This window comes from Octodon degus, unplaced genomic scaffold (genome assembly GCF_000260255.1).
Source record: "Octodon degus isolate 3935 unplaced genomic scaffold, OctDeg1.0 scaffold00027, whole genome shotgun sequence".
Classification (NCBI taxonomy): Eukaryota; Metazoa; Chordata; class Mammalia; order Rodentia; family Octodontidae; genus Octodon; species Octodon degus.
This window is the reverse complement of record NW_004524603.1, coordinates 5,999,938-6,026,313: the sequence shown is the minus strand read 5'-3', so window position 1 is coordinate 6,026,313 and position 26,376 is coordinate 5,999,938. Positions and strand designations below refer to the sequence as shown.

Below are 26,376 nucleotides of genomic sequence, written 5' to 3'. Positions count from 1 at the left end.
TGATTTTTTTCGCTGTGAATTACATTCAATTATTCTTACCATTTTACTCAGGTAAATGCTGAAGATTAGGAAAAGGAAAAGGTTATTCCCCTTAGAAGCATCAGTAGTTGAGAAGTTCACATAGAAAACCCTGGAAAGAGGGTTGACCATTGGTCTCTCCAGGGAGAAGGCAGACAGAGGGTCCTTGACAAATACTGTGCACTGCAATCACTGTGAGAGGAGAGTGGAACATATTTCCTCTCTGGGTAAAAGTCCAAGATAATTTTGAATTTCTGGATTTTATACTTACTGAATAATTAAATGAGATTAAATTTATTGCTTGTCTTTCATAATAGTTTTAGACTAAACAGTGAGAAACTAGAGAAAAGTAAGACAAAGTCCATTTTGAGGCTGGTTTCACTCATCTCATTGTAACCCACTGATTCTTTCCGTCTGGGCTCTTGTCCTGAGGAAGATAAGGGAAGAAGCTGACTGGACCACAGTGGGGAGCACAGTAGGTGCGGTTTACTAGAATGAACAAAAGGGAAACTCTCCCTAGCCAGGAGGGTGATGGGGATCAGACTATGTAAGGGCTAAACTGCTGAACATAGGGACCTCTGACCTTCCTGGATTCTCCCATTCTACATTGTTCCTTTTATTTGAGCCTTCATACAACTCATTTTAGAAAACTGAGGGCTACGTCAAGTTCCTGACAAGAGGCGTTCCCAGGGGCACACTACAGAGGCATCTAAATCTAGACCCTCGAATTCAATCTTTGGCACACAAAAGAGGCAGAGGGATGGAGTTGCTGCTCCTGCTAGGCCTCAAAGCTAGATTGAGTTAAAAATGAGACAAACAGAATTTCAAAAATCATAGTCTCGACAAAAACAAAACATCCAGTGGCCTTGACTCTTGGGGAGGTAAAATGTGAGTGAGAGAGCCCATTCCTAGAAGCACCAATGTGATCGATGCGGATTATATAGGCGAAATCAGGGCTATTATTAAAGCTACCCGAGCCATTGCTCAAATCACCCCAGCTATTCCTATTGCTCAAATGGTCATTTTTCCCTTGGCAAAAAAGGCAAAGTTGCAAACTTGGAGAGATGCTGAAGGCCGTCCTGGATATTTCTCTCTACGTCCTACCCCATATATTGGTCAGTCTATGGGGTCGTGACATATTACAAGGTATGGGAGCATTGTTGGCCAGCCCTAACTCCCTGCTGACTCATCAAATGTTGCAACAAGGTTTCCTTCCCACTCAAGGGCTTGGCAAAAATCATAAAGGGAAAGAGACCCTCTTCCAGTTACTCCTAAAAGGGACCATTTTGACATAGGCTACTCATCCTCACATTTTCAGGAGGGGCCTTGAGCTCTTCTCCGACCCCACAGATGACATCCAAGATAACTTGGATGCCTGGTGATCCTGTTTGGGTTGATCAATTGCCCTTCACACAGGAGAAGATAACAGCAGCTCATACACTGGTTAATAAACAGATGACAGTAGGGCATTGTATTAGTTACTCTTCTCTTGTTGCTGGGACAAATACCCGACACTCAAAATGAGGGAAAGAAAGGTTTATTTAGCTCACAGTGACTGGAGGGTCCAGGATGACCCTCTCCACATCTCTCAGAAAGAACAGGCTGCCAGTCTAACGCTTCACCGCTTCTTGGCCCCGCCCCTCGGGCCCTGCCCTGGTCCTCTGGCCCCGCCCCCTTGGGCCCCACCCTGGTTATAGTTCAATCTACTCAAAACACTGTTTAAATCACTCCAAACTCTCATATCACTCAATTGGTCGTTCTTTCCTTAATAAAAAATTTAAGATTATTAGAAAAAATATTAGAATAAAAACAGGGATAGGCTGATTAAAGGAAAAACATTTGAAAGGGCTTTTCAAATATAAATGCGGATGGCCTCCAGGTAGTACATTTATGAAGGTGCTGGTTTTGCCTACCTGGGGCCATTCCCCAGAAATAGAGCTTGACACGGGGGCAGAAGACGGAGAGGTTCACACACTCCATTGCAATGGACACTGGAGAAGGGGTTTTTACATTTTCCCCTTAAGGAGATTAGGTTGGAAGGTGTAAAGACTTAATAGAATTTTATGCCTTAATTATAAAAAATTATAAAAACCCCTTGTGCTTCCTGTTATCTGCTCTAAAAAATGTGTTCTCCCTTTTGGCTCAAGGTTGCTCAACAATAAATAACTGTTTCTTGTCAAGGCAGCAAGCTAACACAAACTCCCTCCCCAACCATCTCCTGTAACTAGTCAGCTTAAGATGTATCTTATAAAAATATATACTTATCACTAAGCTATAAAAGACCTTTTAGTTATAAACAGTTTGCAGCTGTGTCAAATAAATGCAGTTTCTTTTGTTCTGTACTAGATAACAAGTTTGCTTACCAAACTGGATGTGATTTCTGTTATAAATACCCCCTTGCTACCTACGTTCGGGGCCAATCAGCCTTCTCCTGTGAGAGAAGTGGCTGAGGGACCTGAGCTCAGTAAATAAAAGGCTCTATTCAAATTTCTATCTGGCTGATCTGGTTCCTATTCAAAGTTGACCCATAACAGAAGGCTGTTTCCATCCTAAAGTCAAAACACTTTGCTTTTAAAAAAAATAATATTTCAAGATTTTTTTAGCTTGATTTACAATAATTGGGATTTTTAAAAGATTGCTTAAAATTCTTTTAATTCCCAATAAGGTTGATTGCTTGTTTTACAGTTCTAAGTTAAAGTTGGTATGAAAAAAGCTTTGATATTTTACAAACATAGAAGTTTGGAGTACAATTTAAAAGCGGTGTGGGTTAAATAGGCCTTGATTTTGACATCCCACTTAAATAAAGACCTAATGGTGGCCTCCAAAGGGGTACAAGCTATGACAACTTCTTTACCTTTGGGTCAGCTCATCCAACAAAGATACACTGTACCCCCAACTGTTCAGATCAACCTTTCGTGATCTTCAGACTTTATTTGATAATGTTAATTGGCTCCCTCTAGATTTTGAGCTAATTTCTCTGGTGTTATTGACTGTCATTATCCTTTAGATGAATTAAATTACTTTGCTTTTTTTTTTTTTTTTCCCCACAGATGGGTCGTATGAGGGTAAGTGAGGCTATGTGATGGTTTCCTCTTCCAAAATATAAAATACAGGTTTCTCACCATGCATTCAAAATTCAACTACAAGAGCAAAAGGGGGAATCAATGCCTCCACCTTCACTTGTCAGTATACACTGCTGAATTTTTAAACTTTTACAACATATGGAAGTACAACAGAAAGACAATTCCATCAGGTAAGAGAAAAAAGGCTAGGCAGAGTCCTTGGGAGAGATCTCCATACTAGAAAACAGAAGGGACCCAGTCCACTACTAACCTGGGGCAGAGGGTATGCTTATGTTTTTCCAGAAAATGCTGAATGACAGATTTGCGTACCAGAGCGTGCTGTCAAGCTGTACCATGAAGCCAGGTCTGGAGAAAAGTTAACGGCTATGAGACTAATTCCAACCTAGAGCCTATTGAAGGAACTGACCAAATGGAAAGCTAAGGTCTAAGGAGGTGGTACAATATATAAAAATAACTGAGCTAAATTTTACTAGTATTAAGACAAAAAATACAAAAATGCATATTAATCACAGATAAAAGATTTTAATCCTTCCAAATTTTTCTGGTAAGAGATCCCTGCTAATTGAAAAATACCAAAACCTAAAAATTGCAATAGAGATACTATAATTTAATTTGGCCAGGAATATATTTGGGTGCACTCTGATTATGTAAAGAGATTTGTTTGTGCATTCTGTATATGTATTTTTGTGTTGTGTGTCCTTCTTTGAACAGTTCTTCATCTTTTTTCTTTTTTGATCAATTGTTCATAATTTAATTTGGGATATACACTTAAGAGCATGTGTTTTCCTAAGTTATCAGATGATTTAAAAGATAAAGATTTCCAGAAAAAAAATTATAGTAAGGCTTTCTCTGAATTTTTTTTTTTTTTTTTCAGCACCAGGGATTGAACTCAGGCCCTTGCCCTTGCCAGGGAAGCACTTATTCTACTGAGCTATCTCCTCAGCCCCAAGATTTTCTCTTAAAAGATGCTGTTGGTACAAAACTAAATTAATTAAGAAACAAAGGTTTTCACACATGTGTGGTAATTCATTATTGTTAATCTCATGCTGTATTAAGTACATTCATGATCCCAATTGTACAGATATTCTCAAATGTAAAACAAATGTTGTTTATTGTGATAAGACTTTCTCTCAGATTCAAACCCCTGCCTTTGACAAAACACTTGTGATGTATATCCCATTTAAGGATGACTCTGTAAGTGAAAATTTCTTAGATATTAGAAAGAGATGATTGGCTAAAAGTGTTATGTCAAAACAAAAATTTAAGTATGTCACAAAATGTCATATTGTTTTGCTACAATGTTGTATACGATTTTCACTTCTACATTTCTGTGTAAAGATATGTACTTGTTGTCTTTTAACATTCTATAGGGATTTAAATATTAAAATATCCATGCTGTTAGAAAACAAAGTTCCATTTTGTGTCAAAGGTGTTAGATATTCAGATAGATAGTGATGTTAAGCTTATTGACTCCATTACAGGGTATTATTGTTATGCTTCTCCTCTAGATGTTTAACAACTAAACTTTGGAGACCAAAGTTAGACTGATAGATAGGCTAAAAGGATAGCCAAAATTTTGGCCCTAGCCCTCTGAGGTTAATGAGGACTCAGGACACAAGAGAACCTCTGCTGTGACATTCTGTAACTCAAATGAGTCCCTAATTTTCTGATCAAGGAGATTATTCACTTCTACATTTCTGTGTAAAGATATGTACTTGTTGTCTTTTAACATTCTATAGGGATTTAAATATTAAAATATCCATGCTGTTAGAAAACATGTGATTATGGTACCACAGAGGAGTGATCCACGATGTATTGTGTGCCTAAAGAGAGTCACTCAGGGTAAGACTATCTCTCAAGCGTTCACAGAAAGCAAATTGGTCAAGCAATGTCCATGACTCATCTAGATGGCTGACACTGACAGAAGATCTAAGAGGTGTTATACATGGTTCCAAGGTAAATCATGAGGAGATTTAACTGAACTTGTTAGAAAACAGAAAGTTAATTTTTCTAGTTATACAGGTCTCACCTTGGTCTTCACCATTCAGTGAAAAAAATGTAACCTCAAGATGTGAAAAACAATGATATAATAATGTGCTAAACTATAAAAGCTTCAACTCATTAACAGCTTCTGATAATTGCCAGCTGCACTGGCAACTCATTACTGCTATGAACTGTTGGACTATATAAAATCAAGCTGAGGAGATAGCTCAGTAGAATAAGCATTTGCTTGGCAAGCACAAAGTCCTGAGTTCAATCCCCAGTGCTGAAAAAAAAAATCAAATTGCTAAATACAAATACTAAAAATCCTTGGACTGGCATCAAAAGTGAAATGATCTTCTACAGATTTCTCCAGGCCCAGCTTCTTTAACTGCAGTGGAATACCCATCACTCACACAACAAAACAAAAAAGGGAGCTATGTTGGGAGCAGCTGCAGCTGAAATTGATCCTATGTGTGTGTGTGGGGGAGGATGAGGCCTCATTGCCTGAAGCTGTCAAGGTCCCTCAGTCTTGAGAGAAATATTCTGCCTGGGCATTGTGGGCTATTAGTCATTAGGCAACCTTGTGTCTTGCAACTTTGTAAAAGTATAAAGGCTATTACTATTGTCCTGAGAGTCCTCTCACCAACCAGGCAGATGGGTTACCACCTAACCCAGCTCTTGTCTTGTTGTCTATCTTTTCCTCATTCCTGCCTCCATTTCTCCCCAGGTACAATGGATCACAGAGAGACCAATGGATTCCTGCAATTACACATATTGTTAGGGTTTGAATCTTCAGTGTCTTCCAAAAGCTCCTGTGTTGGAGGGTTGGTTGCAGAGTTCCAGGGTAGGACCATGGGAGGTGATTGGCTCAGGAGGCTCTAAGCTCATCGATGGGTGAATCCATTTTGGGATGCAAGCTTACTGGGTTTTGAGAGGAAAATCCTTGTTAGTAGAGCAAGGTCCTTCTCTTGGTTTCCTGGACACTGTGTTGAACAGCTTTGCCCCACCTCCCTCTCCTGACCTTGATGTCCTGCCTCACCAAAAGCTCAAAGCAATGGGGGGTTTACACCTCCAAAGCACCTTCCTCTTTTTCAGGTGATTTTCTTGGTAATTTTTATCACAACAACAGTCATTCCCTTTAGTAATGAGCAATCTTCTATCCCACAGATATTCCAAAATTTATCACTTTTTCATTTATCTGTATGTACCTATTTGATTCCTCTCGTCTGAGGGCCTTCACTAGTGCCTCTATTACAATGAAGAATGGCTGCGATGCTGGCATGTGGCCTGGCAGTTCTTTCAGTATTTTCCAATTAAGTAAGACGCTGGAGTACAGTAGCATATACTGTTTGCTTTTTGTCATTTTAAGATGAATGTTCAAACCTTCAATTTTAGAACTTTTACTGTTTTCCTAACATAAGGTTATAAAGTTATAAATTTTCTCTTTCTGTATATTTGTCTATGTTTTTATTTGGAGAGGTGGTAAAATTACTATTTCACTTACAGAAAGTTTTTATGGAAAATTGCAAAAAAGTCTAAATATTTAAATTTTTACAAAACCTGATACAGGGGGCTGGGGAGATGGCTCAGGAGAATAAGCGCTTCCCTGGCAAGCACAAGGGCCTGAGTTCAATCCCCAGTTCCGCAAAAAAGTAAATAAATAAATAAATAAATAAAAATAATAATAAAATAAAGTATTGTATAAGTACATTAGGTAAAGATTTTCAACTTTACCTTGTTTTTGCTGCAACAATAAAATCATTAATATTAGCTTATATATAGCCTTTGGTGTTTTGTATACATAGTAAAAAAACTCTACTTAAAACTTCCAAAGCAAAATGCCTGCAGGACACTCCAAATATCATATTGGCCATAATAGACATCACTCTATGTTTTTCAGAATCTTTCCAGAATACTTGAAAGGAATGTGTTCAATCACCATAATCATACTCCAAAAGGAGCAAAATAATAGGGACACTCACAAGAAAACTTAGGATGTGATTGGCATGAAGCTAATGCAATCATTTAGTTAAGTAAAATTGCAAACAGTAAGTTTAGTTAATATATCAGGTAGACCTCTGGGTTCTGAGTAAAGCAAATACTCAGTTCAATAGTTTTCTATTGCCATTGAATAGATTCAACCTATGACTTAATAAATAAATAGAAGGTAGTGAACAACCTGTTCTATAATGGTCTCATCCTACAAGCCCAAAGCAAAAACAAATCTGAAAAATCAAAACCCCATAGTGATTTTATGACTTGGCTAGGTTTAAGGATATGTTCAGAGAATGCACTACTCTATCTTTCAGGATTTTATAGGGGCTAATTTTCTATAGGAAATCTTATTTAATTGAATAAGAAACAGTTGAGTGTACATTCTTTAATTTGCTCCTTAATTTTGGTTTAAATTTCAATTGTTGCTTTACATTATAATATTAAGAACAATAAAATGGCCAAAGGAGACTCCAACTTGATGACTTTGCTTTGAGTTGTGTAACTCTTAAATGTACTTTAACATAAAACTACAGTACTGTACAGTACAATTAGTCAGAATCACACTTTGTATAAAGATGTACCCTATAAAGAGACATTGAGGCTCAATAAATGTAAAGTACAGAACTGTACCCCCAAAAAAAGACAGGTCATAAGTCCAAGTGGCAGGTCATAAATCCAGCCTGCAGGTCGGTCATTAAACAGGGAGTGTTTGATGCTTCCCTCGTAGGACAGCTTCCGCAGCTTCCCATTGGTTCTTTGTGTTGTACTGGTGTTGTTGCTTGACTCCAGAAATAGCTTAATTTTTTTCCTTGATTTTTTTGGTGACCTATTGGGTCTTCCAGATTGTGTTATTAAGTTTCCAAGTATCCACAAATTTTCTGTGGCTTCTTCTGTGATTGATTTCTAGTCTTATTGCACAGTGGTATGCTGGTGAATATGAAGTGATTTGATTCTTTTGTATTTATTTTAGATTTGATGGACTGGTATGTGGTCTATTTTGCACAAAGTTTCACGCGCTACTGAGAAGAATGTGTGTTCTGTTACTGTAGGTTAAAAAAGCCAGTAGGGAAAAACAAAAACAAAAACAAAAACAAAAACAGTAGATATCTATTGAGTCAATTTGTTCAAAGGTGTTGTTCAGCTCTGATATTTCTTTATTGAGTTTTTGTTTCATCATTCTTTCTCTTTGTTATTGTGGGATTTTAGGTTCACCCAGTATAACTGTGTTTGTGTTGATTTGATCTTTTATGTCCTGCAGTATTTCTGAAGGTAGGCGCTCGAGCATTTGGTGCATGTATATTTACAAATGTTATCATTTCATGTTGGGCTGTTCCCTTAACTAGTATGTAGTGATTTTCTTTGCCTCTTATGTTCTGTTTTAGATAGAAGAGTACTTTGTTTGTAATTTAAATACCTAACCCTGCCTGCTTTCAGTGTCCTAATACATGAAATACTGTTTTTCATCCTTTGATTTTTAGTTCATGAATATCTTGTCAGATTAGATGAGTTTCTTGAAGGCTAGAGGCTGTTGGATTGTTTTTTGATACAGTTTCCCAGTCTATGACTTTTAATAAAGGAACTGAGGCCATTAACATTAGGAGTTAGTAATGAAAGTTGTTGATTTATTCCTGACATTGCGTTCTTTTTGTTTTGATGATTTCTTTGTCTTTTTTTTATCTTTTTATTTTCTTTGATGGGTTCATTCCATCTGAATTTTTGGCTTTGTTGGCTTCACTGCCAGTCTATGACATTCTTGAGTATTTTCTGGGGCACAAATATCCCTAAAATTGTTATTTTCCATGGAATGTTCTTATTTCTCCCTCTATTTTGAAAGAACGTTTTTTCAGATATGTTAATTTGGGTTGGAGGCTGTTTGCTTGTGAAGCTTGAAATACATCACTCAGGCTGTCCTGTCCTTTAAGGTTTACATTGAGGAGTCTGATGTAATCCTAGTAGATTTACCTTTATATGTTTGTTTCTCTCTCTGTTTTTGCATTTCTCTGACATCTTTTAAGATTATGTTTTTTTGTTGGACATCTGGAATTTTGACTAAGATGGGCTGAGAGGTTTTTTTTATTTTTTGGGTTTTTTTATTGTAGTTGGTCAGTGTCCTGTAAGTCTTTTTTTTTTTTTTTTTTTTTTTTGGTGGAACCGGGGATTGAACTCAGGCCCTCATGCTTGCCAGGGAAGCGCTTACTCCACTGAGCCATCTCCCTGGCCCCCTGTAAGTCTTACTTACTTATATGATGAGATCTTTCCTTCTTGGGAAATTTTCTATTATGATTTCTGTAAATAATTTTTAAAATTCCATTTGCATTATCCTCTAGTTTCTTTTTCTTTCTTTTTTTCTTTTTTTTTTTGAACCGGGGATTGAACTCAGGCCCTTGCGCTTGCCAGGGAAGCATTTATTCTACTGAGCCATTTCCCCAGCCCTCTAATTTTAATTAATTTTAGGTTGGACTGTTTCTCTCATATCCAGGATTCATGGGCCTAGGAATTAAGAGGTGGAAAGGAGTGATAGACGCCACTCACGGTTGCCCCTAGTAACCCATTAGCAAAAATTGTGCTTTTTGTTCCCAGGACCTTATGCTGTGTTTGCCTAGAAGTCCAGGCTCCAGAGCGCGAAGGGTAATGCAAGAAGACACAATAATGATTACACTGACCAGGAAGCTCAGAGTCACTGGGGCCTTGCCTTAGCGTCAACAAACTAAAAAAGGAGTTCAGTGTTTATGGGGGTGATTGACTCAGGCTACCAAAGACAACATGGACTACTACTCTACCATGGAGGTAAGAAAGAATATGTTCATAGTCCACGAGCTCTCTTATTGTATCTTCTAGTATTACCATGCATAGGTATTAAAGTCAGTGGGAAACTACGGCAATCCAATCTAGGCAGGATGACACATGGGCACTCTACCAAATAAATAACCAAGACTTGCTCACATGCTTGCTGAAGGGCAAGGGACTGCAGAACTGGCAACAGAAGAAGGTACTCATACGTGCCAAGGATGACCATGTGATGGGTTATAGGAAAAAAGGATTGTAATTGTTACGAGTATTTCTCTCCTATTTTGTAAATATGCTTCTGCGTATAGACATACATGTTAAGCAGATATCTCTTTCCTTTGTAACATAAGGTTGATTGACTTAATATTGGTATTTAAATATTGTTAAATTTACATTATATTATAGTACTTAAGCTGTAAATGTCAGAAAAAACAAAAATAAGGGAAAAGCAGGAATCACCAAAGAACAGCTTTGCCTTCTATCGTGAGGAGGGGATTAGTGCATATCTATTTGCATGCAGGATAGCTGTTATCATGTTAGGCACAACTGTATTTGGAGATTAAGTATTATTATTATTGCATTTGGATGTTAAGCATGGCTTAAGGACATGTGTCTGGATCGTGGCAGTTAACCGTGATATGTCAACTCGGATGGGTTAATAAACCCCTGGCAGATTATTAAAGTACAGCCATAAGTGTGTCAGCGAATGACTGAAGGCAGCCCACAAGGTGAGGGAAGAACACCTACTTCAGATGTAGGCTTGTAGGCTTGGTGAAATACAAGGGGGAAGTAAAAGGAAGTGTGCCTGCCTCCAGGATACTGAGCACCGGAAGTGCACTCGTTTCTGAAGAGCTCCAGTCTAAGGTCGCCGTCTTTGAACGTTGGTCTCCAGCGTCTCCACCCTTCCGACACACACTGCACTGTGGCTCCGCAGTGAGCTTCCGCGCCTCTGACTTTGGATGGAGCTGCATCCTTGGTCTTCCTTCTTCGACAGCTTCCATCTTCTTGGACGGAGCAGCTCAGTAACAGGACGCACTTCTTCGGCACACAGAAGGCTTCTGCGGATTCGTCCACGTCTGATCTCTCAGATGCCCTTTGTGGAGTCTCTTGACTCTGATCCTGCAAGCTCAGCTAATAAATCCCCTTGCATCATTATACATATATTTTCTATTAATTCTGTCCCTCTAAAGACCCCTAATACATTACACTTGTGAAGTATTTTTCCAACATTTTATCCATTTTTCTATCTCTGGGTTCAGGTACTAGAATACTACGAGTATGGGAAGGAGTCGTCTTGCCTTTTTTGTATCTCTTGAGCCTCTATGTTGGAATTGGTGCATCTTTTGAGATGAAAATCTCTTCCACTTTCAAGTGAGAGACTTCGCAGGGAATTTTTTTCTCTATATTGTGCCTTGGAATCACTTTATTGCATAATAATGAGTTTAACCCTAACTGGACTTCGGTGTGATTTCCATGTGGCTTCTTTGGACAGTTGTGTCAGAGCCTGTAGTCTCGTTTTCTCTGATGGGCTCACAGAAGTTGGGTCACTCCGGTAGTACAGGTAGTTGTGCAGTAGGCAGCAGAGTAACGGGGTATGTCTTTGGTAGTTGCTCCTTCAGTGCTGTTCACAGTGTGTGATCTTAAAGGGTAGGGGAGTGGCCTGTACTTAGCTCACTCACACTTATGGCGTCCACGATTTTTGTGTTATTTTTCTGTTGATGCTGTAGTAGCAGACATCCAGAAGTGGGTCTATAGCGCCTTCTAGCTACATATACTTGGGCCAGGTCACTGGGTAGGGGCCTTTATCTATTTCTCCTGGGTTTTTTTTTGGGTTTATTCCAACCGTTTTTTTTTTTTTTTAATTAATACATATTTGCTGTACATAATGTTAACGTTCTTTGTGTGTAGCTTTTCCCATTCAAGTCATATCCTAATGGCTTTCTTCATCCTTTTCCCCTTCCTTACCCAAGATCTCTCTATTTTCTTTTAGTTGTCTTTTATTTTGCTCTCTGTTTACCATTTGGGTTTCTCACAGAAGAGAAACTGTGTGATATTTAACTTGATGTATCCTATTTTCTTCACTTGGCATTATGGTCTCATTCTGTATTCATTTTCCTACAAATGCCTCAAATTTGTCTTTCTTTGTGGCAGAGTGATACCTCATCATGTATAAATACCGCAGTACTTTTATCCACTCATCAGTTGGTAGACAAACAAGACAGGCTGCTTCTTAGAGCTAGCAATTGTGAGTTGTGCTGTTACAAACAGGGGTAGGAATGTGCCACTAATGGTTCCGGTGAGGCTGGGTGTAGTAAGGCATAACTTTGCTTATAAGGTAGGAGCATGGCTCAGTGTCAGGGAATTATCTAATATGCCCAGCATGCTAGACTCGATTCCCAGCAACTCAGAAAGAAACACTAATAATAACAGTGACAACCACAAATACGTGCAAACCAGATAGGGAACTAAAGCAAAACCCAAAACATCCACACCAATAGAAGGAGTAGGAGTAGCAAAAACATATAAGATAAATTAGCTAGACTTTTTTAAAAATGTATTTTAGTGCAGGGTCTACAGGGTCGCACTACACAGATTGGATTTGTAGTGATCCTCCTGTTCTCAGCCTCCCAAGCGCTGGGATTACAGGCGCGCACCACCACACCCAGTCTCATTTACCTCCTCAGCACGCCCTAAGGGTGGAGCCGGCACAGCAGGCTGGGGATTGAATCCCTGGGTCTACCTAAGCAGGCACTTTAATCTGCTGAGCTATCTGAGCAGCCCTTAAATTAACTAGACTTTTTAAGAAAAGATTAACAGAGAAAAGGAAAATATAAAAAAAGTAAAAGAAAACTGATAAAGTTGAAACAGAAAAGAAAGAAAGGAGATGTGCAAAGTTCCGAGCAGAGAGTTCAGGACGCCCTCAGGACGGCTTCCACCATGACACCACCAGCCTCTGCTGGGATGTGTGAGCGTTTCTCCAGGGCCTGCCTGCTTTGGAGGTCCCCAGACAGCTGCTTTCTAACTGTTCTTGTGCCCTGAGCTGCTTCCCGAGTTACCTGTGCTTATTGGATCTGCTCCTCTCTCCTTACTGCCCTTCCCCTGGGCCACACAGGTGCTCACCTGGTGCTGAGACACCGCCTTCACTTTCTGCTTCTCTGCGCAGTTTTGGATCCTGCGAGTCTGTCTGTCTGGCGTTGAACTTCAACAGGCTCCACTCTCACTCCCTTGGTAAGCGGCTGCTCTCTACGTGCTTTGAAGGCAGCTCTGAGAAGCAGGAGGGTGCCAGCTGCTTTTAGCCTGCCATCTTGTGTCAGAAGATTAGCTTTAAACTCATAAACGCAAATGCTAAAGAATGAACAGATTGGGGCTGGGGAGATAGCTCAGTAGTCTAAGTGCCTGCCTGGCAAGAACAAGGACTAGGGTTTGATCCCCAGTTCCATGCCTGGGGCTCCAGAACCCCAGGTGTGCCATGCCAACTACCGAAACAAGGTACGGTGGTGCACCCCTGTCATCCAGCTCTGTGGAGGCTGAGACAGGAGGATCACTATAAGTCTGAGCTATGTAGTGAGACCCTCTTCAAAATAAATAAATACATAAATAAAAGATTTTGGTTTTTTTGTATTTAGTACGGGTCTACAGGGTCTCACGACCAGATTGGACTCCTAGTGATGCTCCTGTTTACAGCCTCCCAAGTGCTGGGATTACAGGCGCACACCACCACGCCCGGTCTTGGTGGCCAGCTTGGTGCGCCTGTGGGCGGGGCTGGCAGGGCATGCTTTACTGGGGTTTGAACCTGGAAAATCACTGTAGTTGCCAAGGCAGTCACTTAGACCACTGAGCTATCTCTGCATCCCTCAAATTGGTTTTTACCAACGTTTATTGACTCCCCACATCTTTGCTCATAATTTTATTTTTTTCCCATCAAATAGGCCAAAATAGTTTCAGTATAGACCAACACCAGTACTTCGTTGTGGACCAACATGTCCTAGGCTAGAAAGCGGGACGTCAGGCTTCTGAGCTGGAACTTTCCTTGTGATGACAAGGAAAGAGCAGTGACCACCTGGCACAGAAGCTGCAGCGGGTTTAAAAATGGGTGATGTTGAGAAAGGCAAGAAAATTTTTGTACAGAAATGTGCCCCCCCCCACCCCAGAAGAAGTGTGCCCAGTGCTGCGCTATTGAGAAGGGCGGCAAGCACAAGGCCGGGCTAGATATTCAAGGTCTCTTTGGGCGGAAGACAGGTCTGGCCACTGGATTCTTTTACACAGATGCCAACAAGAACAAAGCTATCACCTGGGAGAGGATGCACTGATGGAGCATTTGGAGAATCCCAGGAAGTACACCCCTGGAACAAAAATGATCTTTGTTGGCATCAAGAAGGGAGAAAAAGGGCCGGCCAAATAGCTCAGCGGATTAAAACTCCTGCAAGCAGGTGCAGGGGCCGGGGGTTAGATCCCAGGGCCTGCTGTGCCAGCCCCACCTCCAGGGTGCGCAGAGATGGTGATTGAGACTGGGCATGGTGGTGCGCACCTGTAATCCCAGCTCTTGGGAGGCTGTAAACAGGCGGATCACTATGAGTCCAATCTTTCTTTCTTTTTTGCGGAACCAGGGATTGAACTCAGACCCTTGCGCTTGCCAGGGAAGCGCTTATTCTACTGAGCCATCTCCCCAGCCCTTATGAGTCCGATCTTGTAGTGAGACCCTGAACACCCTGGAGACCGTTCCCTAAAATACAAAAAGAAAAAGAAGAAGAAGAAGAAGAAGAAGAAGAAGAAGAAGAAGAAGAAGAAGAAGAAGAAGAAGAAGAAGAAGAAGAAGAAGAAGAAGAAAGAAAGGACAGACTTAACAGCTTACCTAAAAAAGACTACTGATGAGTAATAGTCACTGCCTTGTTTATTACAAAACAGAAATGTCTCATGGCTTTTGTATGTGTACCATAATTTATTAGCTCTCATACACCAGAATTCAAACCATGAGTGGCTGACAGAATATTTTTGTTGGACAGTCCTGATTTAAGCAAAATTGGCTTGTAGTTAAGTAGATATCATTTTTTTCAAGTTTTGATAGTAATTCCAGTCCAATAAATACTATCCTGTTTTCCCTTCTAAATATATGGTTGTACCTAATCAGCAATGTTCAACTTTTCACAAAGACTGAAAATGTCATCTCAAAACTCCTGAAGGTTGGTTTTATATTCAGATTTATATAACTGCTTATGTGAATATGTTTAAATACTCGGAAAGTCTTTCCTGGTCTCAAAACCAAGCAAGACTCCCCTGTTTTGGTTTGTGTTTATTAACCTGTTAAAGGAAGTGGCTGAAGACAAGAATGCAATGTCTATATTTTTGGTCTTGACTATGCCAGTTTAATTAGAATTCCCTGTATCTAAACTGGGCTGCCTTTTACTTATTGAAAAGCATTCTAGTGTGGTGTATGTATAATACCAAACAAAGAATATTTAACATTTCTCACATTTTATAGTTGATCTGTAAGTTCAGATCCTTTTAAGAGTTAGCACGCTATAGCAGCAAGTTAGACTTTACTTCTGAATTCCTGAGGTCTGACAGGGCTACTATTCAGGGTATTATTTAAACAGCTACTTAAAAACACAAGACTAAAACTGCCGTTGTGTGTGTGGTTGGTAGTGGAGCTTCCTGTCAGCTCATTAGAAGGATTAAAGTGGCCAAGGTACAACCTGAGCACAAATTTGTATGTGACCATAATGATTAAAAACAAATCAGATTGATAAAAAATTCAGTGTCATTTCCATAAGCATCACGCAGTATGAATATGCTTGAGTCACTTTTATGCTAAAGAATTGTGTTTATTTCCTCAATGACGCCTCTCTTACATACAGTGATGCTCCAGTTCCCAAACTCAGAGCTCTCCACAATTCTGGTTGGAAACTGAAGTGGATAAGAACTAAATGAAATGTCCCCGGAAGGTCAACATTGAACCTAACCACTGCATTTGACTCAGTTCCTGGCCAACTCGGTTTATGTCCTGAACTGAGGCACCACTACTGCCGGTGTGTCAGTCCTGATGTCAATCATTTCTATATCGAATTTTGGATACTTTTCAAGGGTCCAGAAGTAAAGATTTACCTCTCCCCAATGAATTTTTTTAAAAAAAAAACTTGTAAGTTCTTTTTTTTTTTTTTTCTATTTAACAAAGATCTTTTATTTTCTCATTAAAATATCAGATTGGCTTTACAAGCCAGAAGCTTGTTTCTGCGGCTGGATTAACTCTTGGATTTTACTCATCTGGCTGCTGAACTGTTCCCTTTTCAGAAACATAGATAGCATCCAAAAATGTTCTGATCTCCTTGTTTTTGACTGGTGTAGCTTGCTGAATCAGAGCAGCTGAATTTGAAACAAGCTCAATGTCACTTCCTTCAAGGATTAGTTCATCTTTCTGGGCTTGAGATACTGAGCAAGCAACACCTGCCCTCATACGAACTAGGCGAATGTTTTTTCACCCAAGAAATTCCGAATTTCAACGAGAGACCCGTTCTCCTGAATAACGTCATTGATGGGGAAGTGAGCATACACAGACCTCATCTTGTAACGGAAGCCCAGTGTAACCCCCTTCATCATGTTCTGTACATGGCTGCAGATCGTGCAGGCAGCCGCCAACTCCTTTCTGATCCTCCACCATTTGTCAATGCGGAGCCTCTTCTTTTTCTTCCCAAGGAGATTGAGTTCCACATTGATGTGGTTGAAGTCCCTCCGGAGGGTTCCTCTGGGGCCCTTCACAATAACTGTGCGTCCTTTCAGTGATGTCGACATTTTCTGGAATGTCAACTGTCTGATTGCTAAGAATGGTCTTCATTCTTGTGGGAGAGGTGGCAACGAGCTAAGAACTTGTAAGTTCTTACTCTGTTAGTTTATTGTGACTAAGATTTAGCAGAAAGTTAAATAATTACATGACAATGCCACTTCTCTGGCAATGCATCGATGTTTCCCAGTAAAAAAAAAGGTAGGTTGAAGGTTGAGACTTTTATTATGGTAAGAAAATAGATATTGAATTTTACCAATTATCTTTCAATAACTAAGAAGATGATGAGATTATGTTGTTTAATGGTAACTTCATAGGAAGTATTTTCTAATATCAAATCTTTATGTTCATAGGACAAACATTTGTAATTTAAGATATTGCTGGATTCCACTTGTTATTATATACTTTAGGATTTTTCACTGATATTAATATTTAGAGTTAATAATTAGAGTTCAGAGCAAGTTCGCTTTCTTTAGTTATCCTAGTTCTAGCTCAGGCTTTTTTAAAGAAATGTATTTAGGACAGGATCTACAGGGTCTACAGGGTCTCACTGTGTAGATGGGACTCGTAGCGATCTTCCCGCTTACAGCCTCCCAAGTGCTGGGATTACAGGTGCACATCGTCACGCCCAATCTTAATCGCATCTCAGCGCGCCCCAGGGCGGAGCCCGCAAGGCAGGCCCAGAGATCAAACTTGCAGCCCCTGCCTCTGCCTGAGCAGGCGCTTTAAACTGCTGAGCTATTTGGCCAGCTCTTCATGCTGTTTTAAGGGTCCCACGTTCCTTCCTATGTACCAAGCATTGTGTTTTATGAAAAATCTCTCTCCATCATTTTAGCTAAATAAGCAGAATTTGGTGTCTCACTGGGGTCCTCCTCTACCTTTTCTGGCTTCCTATCCTCTCCACTCCCTCGGTACAGGCAAACAGACCAACTGCGCTCCAAGTGAACTGGACAAGAACCCTGCCCAGGACCTCCGAGGGGAGCCCACTGTGGTTCTCACCCCATTCTTTCTTTGGCTGAGAACTTCGTCCACAGCTCTCATTCTCAGGAGCACCAGACTCATGTTTATTTCTGATCTGCCCTGGGTTCAGCTAGATGTTTAGAAGCACTTGGCTTGGGGTTGTCAAGTGAGAAAAACAACTGTTTGTGGTTCAGTGCACCCAAGGAAACCACAAAACCCAGCGCTGCTGCAGAGGCAAGCTCTGGCCTCACGGAAGACACCGAACTGTCTTATCTGGTGTGTGATCTTCAGGTCGTGAAATTCCCCTCTGACAAAACATGTACCTGCTACCCACTGGCTGTGGGCTGTCCTTCCTCTGAACAAATAGTCTTCACCAAAAAAGTGGCCAGGCACAGAGTAAAGAGCGCCCCAAAACTGACCAAGATGTCCAGTGAGCACAGTGAAGGCCAAAGAAATTTGGCTGAAGAATTAACCATAAAAGTCCTTAAATTCTGAGTGTCTCCTGGAAGATTTCTCAGTTAAAGTCTGTGGCCCATTCCTCTCTACTGAGCAGCATTTTAGAAAAAAAAAATGATTTATTAGCTTTTCAGGGCAAACACTGGAGATTCTGGGCCTAGAGCTTGATATCATTTATTCAATATCCAGACCTTGAATAACATCCTTCAGGAGGGCTGCTTGTGTTGATTACAGCTTAGTGGGGTTGGGGTGTTGGGGTACTAGTAATGGGCTCAGATACCTCCCTGGTCTTTGCCACTAACTAGGGGTTGGTTACCCTGCACTTTTTCAAAGAGCAGAGGCAGTTTCTAAAGAGATGGGAGGGCGGGGCAACTGCAACTACTGCTGAGCTGGTAGAGTGGCCTGGAGCCTGGCCACAATGTGACCCAGGAGGAAAAAGGGGGAGCTGTCCCAGTCTATCCTCTGGGGACAAATGGGTGAAGGACAGTGCATGACAGCTATGGCGGCCGTTGGCTGCCACAGTAAGAAGAGAAGAAGGAGATGCCTCTTCAAATGACCACCTCCTTCACGCCAAGGGCTGAGCTGAGCAGCTTGCTGACGTGAGGCCCATAGTTAGAGTAGACTCTCTGTGCCACTTGGCTCCCTTCTCCTCAGACCTTGAAGTATGTATCTTCTCCCTCAATGAATAACTGTAAGACAAGCCCAGCCAAATACCATGTCTATGATTATTGCTTTATTTTACTTTTTTTTTTTTTTTTTTTTTTCTGGAACTGGGGATTGAACTCAGGCCCTTGAGCTGGCCAGAGAAGCGCTTATTCTACTGAGCCATCTCCCTGGCCCCTAAGCGCAGTCAAATACCAATAGGACACCTTTTCAGAAGTCAATTCAATGCTTTTGGCATTCACATAGAAAAATTAGTGCCTGAGAGTACCAAAGAAGATGCAAAAGTGTAGATTGAGGAAGAAATTTGTTCATCACAATACAGTCAAAATCCATGCCGGTGTATTGGTGTTTTACTCGTCTAGGGGTAAGAAAGCAGAGGATGGGAACAGAATTGAAAATGTTGACATGTCCTAGGAAGTGCGAGAATGGAATAAATGCTGTATGCTCACCTTGGCAGGAGAGAAGTCACTTAACACAAGCACTGTCTTAAGCACATACCAACTTGGGTGTCTGTTCTGCTTTGAGATTTTTTTTGTACCTTTCAGTAAGAGGTATGCTTGTGCTCTCTAAGGAAGCTGCGTGTCTCAGGAATGTGGGTTTGGAAAGGGAGGCCACTATCCCACGGCAGGTGTGTCATCAGCACAGGCCACCAGGTGGACCTAAGGCTCCATCCTTCCACTTCTGACAGTTCCAAGCACCATAATCATGATGAGATCTACTTCCCTGCCTTCCCAGGGACAGCAGCTAAACCCTTCTGCCATACCAATTGGCATCAGAGAAGAGGCAGCCATTGAAAGGCTTTCCCCTTCTTCTCACCATTTCCCATCAGAGTAGCAAACTTTCCAAGAGAATTTTGAGCCTGAAAGATATTGAGGTACACCTGGGACATGGCATCCTGCTCAGGCATTCAGAGAGCTCAATGCCAGACCCAACACCTACTCCCTTCTTGACCCTTCTTGTGTTGCTTCTTATGAACACTTGTCCGTAGGAGCAGCTTCCCAGGGAAACACCACTATGTCACAGTCCCCCACAAATTGGGCAGATGGTCCCACTGGAATTTAAGGCATTCAGGTGCTTCCTTTGTGGGTTCCCCTTTTTCCTTGTTTCCATTTATCTCTCTATTTCATCATGCTGGGGAGCCATTTATGTATGCGGACTCTTTCCTCATCCAGAAGGAAGAGCACAAGTAAGTATGAGGAAGGCTAAAAACAGCTTTACTTTCTAACACTCAGATCTAGTGAAGGGTCATGAGCTCCAGGGTAAAGAAGCAGGATGTATAGCCTTCCCAGGCTATGTCTACACTGGGAAGGGTGCTGATGTCTTCTGTCCCAGCCTATCTGGCACCTTTAGGGTCCTCCCCATCCTATAGCCAGGGGTAACGTCCACCATTTTGCCCAGGGATGATTTTCTGGATACCCAATCACAACTTCAGCCATCATTCTGACCCCTGGGAAGTCCCCATGGGACTTTTTAGTCATGGTTCAAGAGAAATGGTTGCTCTTTCTGCCTGATTCTCTTTTCCTGCTCATCCTCCTCAGCCCAGTGTGCATCCGTCCCCATGTGTCACAGCCACCACAGTCTCTGGTCTGCCCAGAGTTCTTTTGCTCATTTCAAGATAGAAATCACAAAGAGACAAGCAATGCCGACCAAAGGAGGCTTTATTCAGGGCCTACGCTCAGGCACAAGAGAGACAGCGCACATGTCAGAGTTGCGGACTGGCTCCCCGCGGAGGTGTCCTGCACACTTATGCTCCGGCTTACCTTCTGCGCAGGGACTTCTGGCACTTGTTGCACATGACTCACGATTTCTGCACACGGCCTGTCTTTGGGTCTCAGCCCCAAGGATTGGCCCTGACACAGTCATCTTTTGGTGCCTATTGGATCAGTGTCAGCTCACAGAAAAATGGCGCTTGCTGCTGCCATCACAGGAAGGTCCTGTGCAGCGACAGTCAGCCCTTCTGTGTACGCTGGAGTCAAGGGAAGCCTACCAAGCATAGCAAAGCTTGGTAGTTGCAACCTAGTTGTCTCAGAGGGCACAGCCTCTTAAAATAGCTCACAGCAAGGAAGAAAACTTGATGGGAAGGGATCTGGGCCTTCCCGTTCTAGCTCATGGCGATGTTCTCCCCACCACCAAGTGCGAGTGCTTTAACTGTCATCATGCCTGCCCCCTTTATGAGTGAGGAGAAAACCCAAGAAATGTGAAGCTCACATAAACCTGCACTGCCACCAACTGATGCCCAGGCAGCTGCAGGGCTTGCATGGAAAAAGTGGCATGCCTGCATAGACACAAATCCCAAGAAGTGTAATGTTAGTGAGAAAGAAGATTCCCCCATGAGTACAGCAGGCTGTTGGGGTACCCCATGCTCTGGAAGAAGCAATGAGGAGCTGGTATGTAAGCGGGCACCTGGACCGAGGGCCCCACACCACCCAGACTCAGAGTCCCGGGCAGTTCTCTGTGAGAATGGACAGAGCCAGCAGTGGGGCGCGAGGTGGGGGTGCAGGCGCTGACACTTTCCCCCTTGTTGCATGAACTCAGCTAGACAGTCTCCCAGGAAGCATTTGTAAGTCTTCTCGAGTCCTTGTGGACTCCGGACGGGACGTCCAGCTGAGACCCACCCCCACTCGTACGCCCTTCCCGGGAGTCTTGCTCAGGTCATCCACCTTCCCTGGGTCTGAGCTCTTCCGGGTGCTAACTGGGAGCCCCGGGAAGCCCTGCCGCTGTAACAGCGGCCTTCGTTTTCCCACTGGATCCACTCGATCTTATCCATGAGGTCGTGCAGCTGGGCCTCCTTCTCCACCCGCGCCGCCCTATTGTTGAAGCCGCAGTGGCGCTGCTCACACAGCACGTCCAGCTTGGCGAGGCTGCGGTTGGCCGTCTCCCGCAAGTATTTATCCAGGGACTCTCCGGCCAGATCTTCCTTCCGGGTGAACACCAGGATGGTGTACGCCAGGACCTCCGTTCCAAAGATCTCCTGGAGCCGCCTCACAGCCTGCTGATCCTGCTCTGTGAAGCGGCCCAGCTGGATCACCAGAAGCACAGCATGCAGCCCTGGGGAGGAGAAGGCTATGGCTTGGCAGATTGCTTCAGCCGCGACTTCCGGCTGGACCTGAGAGGACAGAATATCTGGGGTGTCAATCACCTCAAGTTCCTTTCCACCCCACTCTCGCCTTTCTCTCTTGAAGGTCATGGTCACTGGCTTAGCACTGAGTTTAGACTCAAATACTTCCCTGCCGAGGATAGTGTTTCCAGTCGCGCTTTTCCCACTTCCAGTTTTCCCCACCAGCAGGAGCCTCAGTGTCCTGGGGGCGAGCTCTTTCAACATCAGACCTAGAAACATTAAAAACAAAGAGGAAACCTGGGTCAGAACCCAAAGTAATTCATTTATCAACAGCCACGTTCGTGGATGTGCTCCATTAACCAAGACCTAGCATTGTGCACGTTCTTAGTCTACATCCTTGACAGTAGGGCCAAACGTTCTTACTTAGCAACATCAGAGCCATTACTGAGAGGGGAGACTTGGGGATGCCAGACAGACCCTGGAAGCCTAATACAGGTATGACTGGGGCTGGAGGGCTGGTTCCAGACCCAGAGCATACGAAGAAGTGACAGATAATAGCTGCTTTCCAAAGCTGGTCCTCATTAAAGAGACAGATGGGTCCAGCTCACAGAGCACTAAGCTGCCGAGGTGGGTGGGCCCCTGTCCTTTCTTAACCTCAATAGCACTGACTGGCTTTGCTGCTGCCCGACAGCTGCCCTTGGCTGGCTGACCTGCTTCTCAATTCTGAAAGAATGACATTGGCTTCCTCCAGTTTCCACGAGGGAGTGGAGAGGCATTTGAATGAAAGTGTGGGAAGTGAGAGGAGCTGTGAGTGTCAGATACTCATTCCTGGCGGCCTCGATGGTACACGCCTGGCGAAAGAGCGGAACTCCTGTCAGAGCAGCTGCAGCCAGGTTCCACCACACACTGGAAAGCCACATACACCATCGAGCTCTAGTTTCAATATCTAACCTCAGTTACTGTGGAAAGAGTAACCAAGTAGGCTTATGACATTGGAAATTTTTTAATGTAGTAGATTAATATGACCTTTTCCCAATGGCCCAGGTCCTTAAGATTCATCAAGTCTAAAAATAATTCATATTAAATACAAAACAAATCACAAATAATTTCTTGTAGACAGGAAGACTGGTGGGCTTCCAGTGCTCCTGAATTATGTCCCCCTCCCAGGGACTGCTGGCTCCCAGCCTCGGCCCAAAGCCACTGTCTGCATGACACCCACAGCTACAGAGCACCTCCTTCCCAAGCACTCCAGTGCAGAGTGTCTCCCCTAGACACTGGCTGTCCACGCTGGCACTGCTATCCAGTGTACCTCCCTGAGGGAAGTTTTCTTTTGTGTGTGTATGTGTTTTTTTGTTTTGTTTTGTTTTGTTTTTTACCTCCTGACAGCTCTTCTGTAGGGTTCTGGAGAGGCAGGCTTGGGGAAACCTCTGAAATCAGTACATAGTCTTCTTCCACCTAGACAAAGCAATAATGAACTTACTGATTTTCTAAATGAATTTTAGGGTGCACTTTACCATTTACTTTCTTTTTTGTTTTGTTGGCAGAACCGAGGATTGAACTCAGGACCTTGTGCTTGCCAGGCAAGCACTTATTCCACTGAGCTAGCTCCACAGGCCCCTACCATTTACTTTCTGTCGTGAAAGAGAAGCGTTTGCACTGGGTTAAGGTCAAGGGAGCCTGAGTGAGGAGGGATCTAAGATGGGCTCCGCGAGCTTTAGAGACCCTGTCCCACTCACACTGAGGTCTCTATTTTGAGTATAAGCAGTTTCTTAGGAAAGGAGCTGCTGGGCTGGAACCGACGAATTAGGGTGGACAGAGCATGGAAGAGGAAGGGGAGGAGGAGCAGACAGAAAAGCACGTGGGACCCTGAATGTGTGTGCTGGGGGGCACAAGCAGAGAACAGTGTGAGCAGCCATCTCTGAGTCTTGGGGCCAAAAGAGCCACCGGGCGTGATCTCTGGAGAAGGTTGGGAAGCGAGAATGGAGGAGCCAGAGAGGCTGCTGTGGATAAGCGACTGCTGCGGCCCGCTGGACCCAGACATCTTAGTGCTCGGTGGAGGCCGGGCTGCTGGGTTGCTCACGCTCCTCCGGCCATGTTGTCCCCGTGGGGTGGATGTTGGCCCTGCACTGGAAGGTCTCTTCCCACAGAAGGTCCCAACACACTCAGAATTTTAAGAGCAGCTCTTGGGTTCTTTGCACACCGGGGCCAGCCACCATCCCCCGCCAGGACCACCCACTCCATGAGCACGCATGTGTTCTTGCTTCATTCAATTTCAATTTTTTTTTTTTTCAGAACCAGGGAGAAAACTATGCAGCTCATGACTGCTTGTTAACAAATATGTAACCATACTTAGGCAGATCTCACAAATCCAGGGAAAGGCTCTCGGGTACGGGAAGCCCAGTTCCAGGGGATCTGGACAGATACGGGTTTCTCATCACCCATCACCACAGCATCGTTGAATGTTCCTTGGCTCTGTTCACCTGACAGTCCACTTTGTCCCCCCCAAATCTCAGGAACTGGCTGGTCGGTGGGGGTGCTGTGGCTCCAACAGGCCAGGTTGGCAATGCAGGAAGCCCAGGGAGATTTGCTGACTTCTGGGCGGCTTCACACAGACCCTCTCAGCTCCCTGCTGGTAAGATCACAGTCTTCCCACCGGCTTCCCCGGATGGAGCAGGTGGGGAGGGGGCCACTGCCTTCTGCGCCTGCGCATAGTGGGCTGCACCCCCGCACTGTGCCCTGGAGCAGCCTAGAACGGGCTTTCACTCTGCAAGTCTCTCTGCCACCCCTCATCCCACCTGGAGCAGCACCACATACACACACACGGGTCATACTTGTAGTTCTTTTCTTTTGCTCCAGCTCAGAAGACGGAGCTGATATTCTTCTATTTGCTGTGTCGCCTTGCCCGGGCAAAGAAACCAAAACTCACAGAAGAGTATTGGCCAACGCTAAGCTCAGCACAGCGTGAAATTCTCCTGACTTTCTGGTCCCAGCTCTAACAAACCACAGCACACACGCACGACTCACACACACCTGCTGACACATCGACACACACTCACCTGTAAGCGTGTATACACACACTGATGTATGTACACAACACACAAATCTACATAAACAGCACTCACACCATAATGCATGCACATGTAAACGCATATGCACACCCAAAGAGTTACACACACTGTTCATACGCGTACATATACACATACATTCACACAAACACAGCACACACACACGCATACACGCACAGACTTACCAACTGGAAGGCCAACGGGCAAGAGGAATGGCCACATTTCCTGTCGCTCTGGGTCACACGATCCTGCCAGCTCCCTGTCTCTCTCTGGGGCTCCAACACACAGTGGTCTCCTTGAAAAAGCAAACGGCAGAGCCAGTAGAAAGCTTCTGAGAGGTACGAAATCATGGGGCTGAGGCCAGCGTCTGCTGGTATTTTTCAGCAGAATATGATCGGAGCTCAAGAGCTGTTCTTGAAACCACGGAGTCCACTAGCAGGCAAAAACAGGAAGTAGACAGAGAGACGGGAAATGAGGCGCATGCGCTGTCGCCTGAAGAGCAGAAAGGACTGGAACAGGAGTGGTGGTGCTGCTGTTATCCTGCTCTTCGCAGCTAGGCCTTTAAGAGGCTCAGCAGGCACCAAATAGCTCAGAAAAACTTGTGCCTGAGACCCTCCCTTTCTGAGCTTGGTCCCACGCTGGCTCAAAACTAGGCAAATATTCATTGTATCTTTTCCCCCTCTCATCGCTACTTGCTTTCAATATTTTTCTCTTAGAACAAGGTCTAATACTCATCCTTTGCAAGGCATAAATCAGGAGTAAGAATTTTAGTTGCCGTATTCTCTGAAAAGGTGCAGTCTAAAGGGCAAGACCCGAAGTATGCGTAAACTGTATGACTACAGAAAACAGTGTCAGGAGGAGGATGCAGTAGCAGAGACAGAGCACAGCTTAGGAAAAACCCTTAGGGATCTCAAACATGCGTTTCCTGGATTCTTCTCCACAGCTCTGAGCATCACAACTAATTATTTGTAATATTTTATTTATTTATTTAGTAGTACAGGGTTTTGCTGTGCAGCTGGGACTCATAAGTGATCCTCCTGCCTCGGCCTCCCCAGGGCTGGTATTATAGGCATGTGAGAAACCAGCGCGGCACACAGCATGCGGTACTAGGGATCGAATCCAGGTCGGTTGCCAGGCAAGCGCTTAGACCGCTGAGCCATCTCTCCAGCCCCTGATCACCACAATTAAAAGCAGCCTTTAAAAGGAGGAACTAGAAGCATCTCAGCAGGGGTGACAATACAGCTACCATATGATTTTAATTTTATTTTGCAGTATCAGAGAGCAAACTTGGGACCTTGCACTGCCCAGGCAGGTGCTTATGGCACTGAGCTATAACCCCGGCCCTACCATATGATTTTAAAATGCTGAGATCCCCCCTAAAATCTTAGTGTAATAGAGTGGCCCTCATTTTCTTTTGCTGTGTTCTGATTGACCTCCAAGGAGCATTGACCACAACAGCGACACCATGGAGCAACCTAGTGATCTAGCTTCAGTTGTTCTGTGAACACTTTAACATGGGCAGTTCCTAGAAGT

General features: G+C 43.4%; 1 protein-coding gene and 1 pseudogene across 1 annotated transcript; both read right to left on the bottom strand.

Annotated features, from left to right (window-relative positions):
* Positions 1 to 10,860: 10,860 nt before the first annotated feature.
* Positions 10,861 to 16,695, bottom strand: LOC105741902 (annotated as a pseudogene).
* A 3,665-nt stretch (positions 16,696 to 20,360) lies between these two features.
* Gimap6 (GTPase, IMAP family member 6) lies at positions 20,361 to 25,287 on the bottom strand. Its single transcript, XM_023712778.1, has 3 exons — positions 25,029 to 25,287; positions 23,155 to 23,233; positions 20,361 to 22,047 (listed from the first exon to the last, which is right to left on the bottom strand). The coding sequence occupies exons 1-3, from the start codon at positions 25,191 to 25,193 to the stop codon at positions 21,368 to 21,370; spliced, it is 924 nt and encodes a 307-aa protein (XP_023568546.1). The 5' UTR covers positions 25,194 to 25,287; the 3' UTR covers positions 20,361 to 21,367.
* Between the last annotated feature and the right edge of the window lie 1,089 nt (positions 25,288 to 26,376).

What these genes read in the sequence shown, in the direction of transcription:
- Gimap6 (XM_023712778.1), bottom strand. Translation starts at nt 25,193, where the DNA reads ATGATTTCGTACCTCTCAGAAGCTTTCTACTGGCTCTGCCGTTTGCTT. An exon ending in GCCCGTTGGCCTTCCAGTTG is followed by an intron (nt 23,234 to 25,028) that starts GTAAGTCTGTGC and finishes TGCTTTGTCTAG; the next exon opens with GTGGAAGAAGACTATGTACT. An exon ending in TACAGAAGAGCTGTCAGGAG is followed by an intron (nt 22,048 to 23,154) that starts GTAAAAAACAAA and finishes TAATGTTTCTAG; the next exon opens with GTCTGATGTTGAAAGAGCTC.